Source organism: Pundamilia nyererei, unplaced genomic scaffold, assembly GCF_000239375.1.
Source record: "Pundamilia nyererei isolate P.nyererei 1_Seehausen unplaced genomic scaffold, PunNye1.0 scaffold00161, whole genome shotgun sequence".
Taxonomy (NCBI): domain Eukaryota; kingdom Metazoa; phylum Chordata; class Actinopteri; order Cichliformes; family Cichlidae; genus Pundamilia; species Pundamilia nyererei.
The window spans coordinates 1,436,299-1,442,916 of record NW_005187562.1 but is presented as its reverse complement, the minus strand read 5'-3'; the positions used below and the strand labels follow the sequence as shown (position 1 = coordinate 1,442,916).

Below are 6,618 nucleotides of genomic sequence, written 5' to 3'. Positions count from 1 at the left end.
TCAGAGGTATCCCACATGAACCAAATCGTAGGTCTCCATGTTGAACTACTGAGAAAAAGAACACACTTTGATTACACCTAAAATGTTGAACACTATTTTTCACACATTGAAGTTTATGTCATATAATTGGATATTGACCTTCTTGTGTGGGGTCTGTTTTTTTTTACATTTGCTTTTAGTAATTTGATCAGTTTACCATCATGTTACCCTGTAATGAGAGAAAGGTTGACTCAGACTAACAAAACATGGTCCGATCATCAAAAAAGATCAAAATCTCTGGAGCAGAAACTGCTGAAACTGCTGACTCTTGCCTGATATTTAACTGCAAAAGTGCAAGGTAAACCCATACCCATGTTCCTCTCTTTGAACTCTTATTTTAACAAAAGCTTTATTGTTTTGAATGTGTTGGTTTTCTTTGCATCCAAGAGCTCTTTGGTTTTTGCATTTTTTCTTATCATGGGTATTTGCATGACCCTTTTTTGTATGTAACCTGTGTGAGCTGTTTATCATGGACCCGAATGCAAATAACTGTAGGGAGGAGTACACTCATTAAGTGAGTATTAGTTCAGAGCTCCACAAACACAGAGAATTCCGGAAGAGAATCCAAAAGACCCCAGAAAAAAACAAGAAATCACCAGGAAATACACATAGTCAGGGTTATGTCACAAAGCTCCAAAGGACGACAAAACAAAAGAATAACTGGAGACTAAGACAACACACATCCATGCACCCTGTATGTGCCCGTAGGTCAAATTGGTTCAAAAGTTTGCTGGAACAGGGAAGGCAGTGACAGATTTCACAAGTGATGAGAGAAAAGATAAGTAGAGTCGTACATGTTTTCATTTACAAAAAAAAAAACATACAAGAAAACATTTCATCTTTTGAGCAGCTTTACATATACTGATTTGAACCAACAGTAAAACAGATAAAATGGTCGTCTCTGATGTGGTTTTAGTATCAGAGTTACAATTAGGTTGTGGTTAGGTTGTGCCTAAGGGTTAGGGTTAGGCATTCATTTTTTATTGTTAGATGTCCTCACTAAGATATAAAAACAAGTGTGTGTGTGTGTGTGTGTATTATTTATTTACTTATATGAAGCAGCATTCAATTATAAATAACAAAAAATGAAAATATTCCTCTAAATATGTTCACAAATGATACATTTATATTCCTGTCAACTGACATTTTGAACTGCAAAAGCATGAGATAAACCCTTGTCAGATCTCTCTCTAAACAACACAATACATCTTTATTTAATAAAAGATTTTATTTTTTATACAGGAAGGAGAAAAATAAGTTGGAATGATTTTTTGTTATTATTGGTTTTGTTTTTGCTTGGAAGCTGCTTATTGTTGACCCAGATGAAAAAACACAGGAGGCTGGAGTAAACTCAAAGCAATCATTTATGCTGATTAGTAAAAAAAATTCCAGAACATGGGGAAATCAGCAAGGACGCCCCCGTAAAAAAATTAATAATAATAATAAAAAATTACATAAATACATGAGAAGGAGGGGATACGATAACAGGTGCACAGCTGGAGATAATAGACCTAATGAGATGGGAGAACTCAACAGAAGAGCACTGCGCCTTCTCGCAGGATCTTTTTCTGGGCAATTGTGCAACCACTACAATATGGCGCATTTGTAAAGACTAATAAATGTAATAATATGTAAATGTAAAAAAGAAGTGAAGAAAGAAAAGATAACTAAACATCTTTTAACTTACATTTTCTTTGTGAATTATAACTATAAACTATATTATCATCATTATTAGTATTATGAAATATACTACTTATTCCTTCTTTGTTAACTCGTGATTTTTGGACAGGCTGCTTTCAGCATTGGCAGGGTCGGTGGTTGGCTAGGTTTATTCTGCAAAGCTAATTGATTTGGTTTTGGAAATTTAAGATCTACTTGTATGCATTTGATGTCTGAAGTATGGTATGCAATAGGGGATGATAACAGTTAAAGATGATCATAATGATGATTTAAACAAGATTAAAAACTATGGCGATTAGACTATAATTTATGGTAAAATATACGTATATCACTTAATACTGGGTACTTTGTTTTGAATGTTTACCTGATTCCATGTCAACAAACATTGCATTCTATACAAACATGTTGTTTTGCAGCTCTGGGTGAGGACCAGCTGTAATCAGCACACAGCTGATGTGAGAAAAGATGTCATCATTAAACCACCAAATACCTACAGCTTGCTGTGACAAACACAGAGTACCACAGCACCTTCATCACTGAGCAGTTTCTGCAGTGATATCTGATAACTCAGGCAGCTTTTGGAGAATTCTGAACTTCTCCATTAAATATTTAGCACTTTTTTGGCAAAGAGTGAACAAATGATTAGAAGTAAAGGCATACATGAGCGGATTTACGGCACTATTTACAAATGTTACAGAGGCAAAAGCATTCCAGGTGTCCTCACAAAACTTCATCACGGGATTGTTATGTAGGGAAACAGCTGCTATCTCCACAATATTCATGACAAGACATGGCACCCACAGGGCCAATACAGTCACAACGATGCTGATAATCAGTCTGTTGGTCTGTGGATTGTTGAAAAAGGCTGCCCGATTCACCTTTCTGTAGAGACTGATGTATGAAAAAGCTATGACAAAAAATGCCACAAATCCTGTCAGGAATCCTGTGAACACCATAGCAATCCTCTGGCCCTCAGAGGAGTAGTGAGCTTTGCAGCGTATCCAGTGCTGATCGTCGTCCAGGTTTCGAACCACTAAAACAGGGATGGACAGGATCGTTGAAACCAGCCAGAGCGGAACCAGCAGCTGCCATGCTTCAACTTCATGTAACCTCCTCTCAAAGTGCACCACCTGAAGGTAACGCTGGATGCTCATTGCAGTCACAGTCAGTAGGCTACCATAAACACTGCAGTAGCCAAGGTATGTTACCAGCTTGCAGACCTCAACCCCAAAGGTCCAACTATTGAGATACGAGTATGTCCACACTGGAATGGTAAGCATGCAGAGCAGGTCTGACACAGCCAGGTTCAGCATTAAACTCTGGCTCAGACTGGACATGTTCTCCCAGTTTGGCTTGAGAATCATCACAGCAATGTTTCCAAGGAATCCCAGCAAGAAGCAGATGGACAGCACTGTTGCAGGAATCAGACTTCTGGAGTCCAAAGAGGTTAGAGATGAATTTCCAGCAGAGGAGTTGTCGTTATAAGTAACCATGGTGGAGCCGAGTTGTGGTATGTTTCAAGCTTGCTGACTGTCATGCACTGAACAAGTCATGATGATATGGTGAGCAAGCTGTTCTCCTTTGATGAAAGAGAAACTAATAACAGAGAAACAGTTATGCTAATGCGAACATTTTCCATTTAAATTAGGTGTGGATCATGACGAGCTTGTGGAATGAATTAACCATTGTTGCATGTAGCAGTAAGGCTGGCTGTAAAATAAAGCAACAAGTGTTAAAAAAACAAAACAAAACAGGTTAGATCTGCTCTGGCCTTGTGCGTGTGGTAATAACATGCTCATGACAGGACACACTTAAAAAGGCCAATTAACATGAACTTGAAGTTCACAGTTTAACTGCAAAAGCAGCAGATGACCCCATACTTAAAGTTGTTATATGCCAGATTGGGATGTAGATGAGTACCTGCATACAGCCTGCCCTTGCATTTTTTCCCGTCGCTTTGAGCTCAAATGATGGAACAAGTCGGGAAGATAAGCGGGTTTCCAAGGAATCAATGAGACATCCACAGGAAGAACCCCGGCACACTCTGCAGGAGTTCACCACAATATCTTATCTCAGAATCCTGCTTTATTAAAAAGTGTTATCTTCATTTCAGATGTTAAAAAGTATTTGCAGCTCCCAGGTTGCTGACCCCTGCCTTAGTCCAATTTGGGGGAATTCAGATCTTTTCCATTACACATTTAGCATTTTTTGGCAAAGAGTGAAAAAACAATTAACCCTCTCAGGCTCAAATTAAACTTTTTGTTGCTAATGCACAACCAAGTCCTGCAGTGGTACTTCTGAGTAAAAAAAACTCATAAAATATGTATGTGGGGTAATCAGGTTGTTAGTTTTCAACTGTTGCAAATGGGCAACGCCTGCCTCGAGAGGGTTAAAAGTAAAGGAGTGGATTCACGGCACTGTTTACAAATGCTACAGAGGCAAAAGTGCCCCAGTTGTCCTCACAAAACCTCAGCAGGGGCTTGTTATTTAGGGAAACAGCTGCTATCTCCACAATATTCATGGCATAATATGGCACACGTAGAACAAAAACAGTCACAACAATGCTGATAATCAGTCTCGTGGTCTGTGGATTGTTGAAAAAGGCTGCCCGATTCACTTTTCTGTAGAGACTGATGTATGAAAAAGCTATGACAAAAATGCCACAAATCCTACCAGGAATCCTGTGAACACCACCGCAATCCTCTGGCCCTCAGAGGAGTAGTGAGCTTTGCAGCGTATCCAGTGCTGATCGTCGTCCAGGTTTTGAACCACTAAAACAGGGATGGACAGGATCATTGAAACCAGCCACAGTGGAACCAGCAGCTGCCATGCTTCAACTTCATGTAACCTCCTCTCAAAGTGCACCACCTGAAGGTAACGCTGGATGCTCATTGCAGCCACCGTGAAACAGCTGCCTCTAGCGCTGCAGTAAATAAGGTGTGTTACCCGACACAGTATGTACCAGCATATAGAGCAAGTGGCTCACATCCAGAAATCCTACTAGTGGCTGGACAAAGATCAAGTGAAAGACAGCAAAGAGGCTCTAATCATGGCAGCACAGGAACAAGCTCTAAGTACAAGATCCATAGAGGCTGGGGTCTACCACACCAGGCAGTACCCCAGATGGGTGAGAAGGGATTTATTATTATTTTTGGAATGTATACATATGCAAAACATGCAATGTTCACAAGTGCTCAATATGTCCCCCTGCGACAGATAGCTAACAATCATATTAGATTCATTATATGAATCTAATAATATGATAGCACAACTTACACTTGCTTTTGCAAGCATGACTAGAGTCACTACAACCTCTGTTGTTGTTGTTGTTGTGCAATTTCACATTTAGATTTTCAAGGCCACTGCTACCTACCAGCAACCATGTGAAACTCATGAATCCCCTCTTTCTAACAATATGTGCTTCAATTGTTAATTGTGAATATCCACCTTTCATTTATTTTTTTAGTTTCCTTTTTCATTATTTTGGGTAGTGTTCATATCACAAACACTTTTTTTGTTGTTAAATATAAATAGTGCTGATAGAAACCAAAGCAGGCATAAGTGATGAACTGAGGTCACTGAGATCAACAGATGTGTCTTTTATTGCATCTCATTTGGACTCACATGCAGGTGGGGTTGAGGGAGGGGGGGTGATGCCATCCATGTAACAAAAAACAAAAGAAAGGAATCCTTCATTTTTGATATTCATCCACATTCTTCTTGTTTTTAGGTGCCATTTTTATTTTTCCTTCAACACTTTGTTAATGCCACAATGGATTAAGATACAGTCACTTTTTGAAATAATACACAGAACATCCAGCGTATACTCGAGTGCTTTACAGTGAGCCCGTTAGCAGCACATGAACAAATGTACCAACTGCTGCTCTATCACAAATCACCCAAAAACAACTGAGGCCAATCACAAACACTTCCTCGTGTCTTTGTTTCCACCTTAACTTGGACTCATCGTACGTAGAGACAAAACAAGGAATGGAGCTCTTTCAGAGTGCCTCCCAGATTCACCTGTTTCACGTCATGATTCAGTACCACTCCACACCAGCAAAGGGCGACACAGCACACACTCTGAGCAACATTTCCACTCAATTTTTGTTACAGCTTCAGAGGTATGTACAAAGTGGGAAACTTTTTAGTCTACTTGCATTTTTATCCAACCATATAATTTAATGTAACTAAAAATATATGATACACTTTTTCACTTAAAATAAAGAAAATATGTATAATCTGTCATTTAAAATAGTCTAAAATGCATATGTCAATTTTTGCATGTTTCATACAATCCCTAAAAAAAGATAATGTGAAAATGAAACGAAACACTGTTTAATGTCTTTAGTGATAAGCCCAGATTTGCAGTGCAAGTGGTGTTTAAGTACATTTTGATAAGGAGCTTTTGTCCAAAAAAACTTGAAGTAGACAGGTAGAATGGATGGCCATCAGATATATATGGGTACAACCAAGTCTTTAATGACAATAAACAGTATTAGTCTGAACAACAGGGATAGAGGAGTGGGAGTTGGCCAGTGAAGTTACACCGAACACAGTCCACATTGAACAACACAGTCCTCGTCTGGGAGATGCGCAAAGAAACCAACATATATCCACCATTCCAAGTCAGCTGATACGCCAAAATCCAGAATGAATCTAAATACACATTTACTGATTTTTTTTGTTAATTTTTCTGTAGTATATTAAGTAAATGTTAACACTGAATAACACACACACCCACACACACATAAACGGAATTCTCTTTTTCTGTATCTAGGGTTCACATTCACAGTTGTGCTACAACATTAGATAAAGAGGGCAGGTTGCTTTCAGGGGTCGTGGGGGGGCAAAGATCGAAGAGTTGATGGCTGGCTGAAGAGGCTGAGAAAAAGGGGG

At 39.0% G+C, this 6,618-nt stretch overlaps 1 protein-coding gene across 1 annotated transcript; it reads right to left on the bottom strand.

Annotated features, from left to right (window-relative positions):
* On the bottom strand, positions 1 to 3,212 carry LOC102203762 (C-X-C chemokine receptor type 4-like). Its single transcript, XM_005745638.1, has 2 exons — positions 2,415 to 3,212; positions 1 to 45 (listed from the first exon to the last, which is right to left on the bottom strand). The coding sequence occupies exons 1-2, from the start codon at positions 3,210 to 3,212 to the stop codon at positions 1 to 3; spliced, it is 843 nt and encodes a 280-aa protein (XP_005745695.1).
* Between the last annotated feature and the right edge of the window lie 3,406 nt (positions 3,213 to 6,618).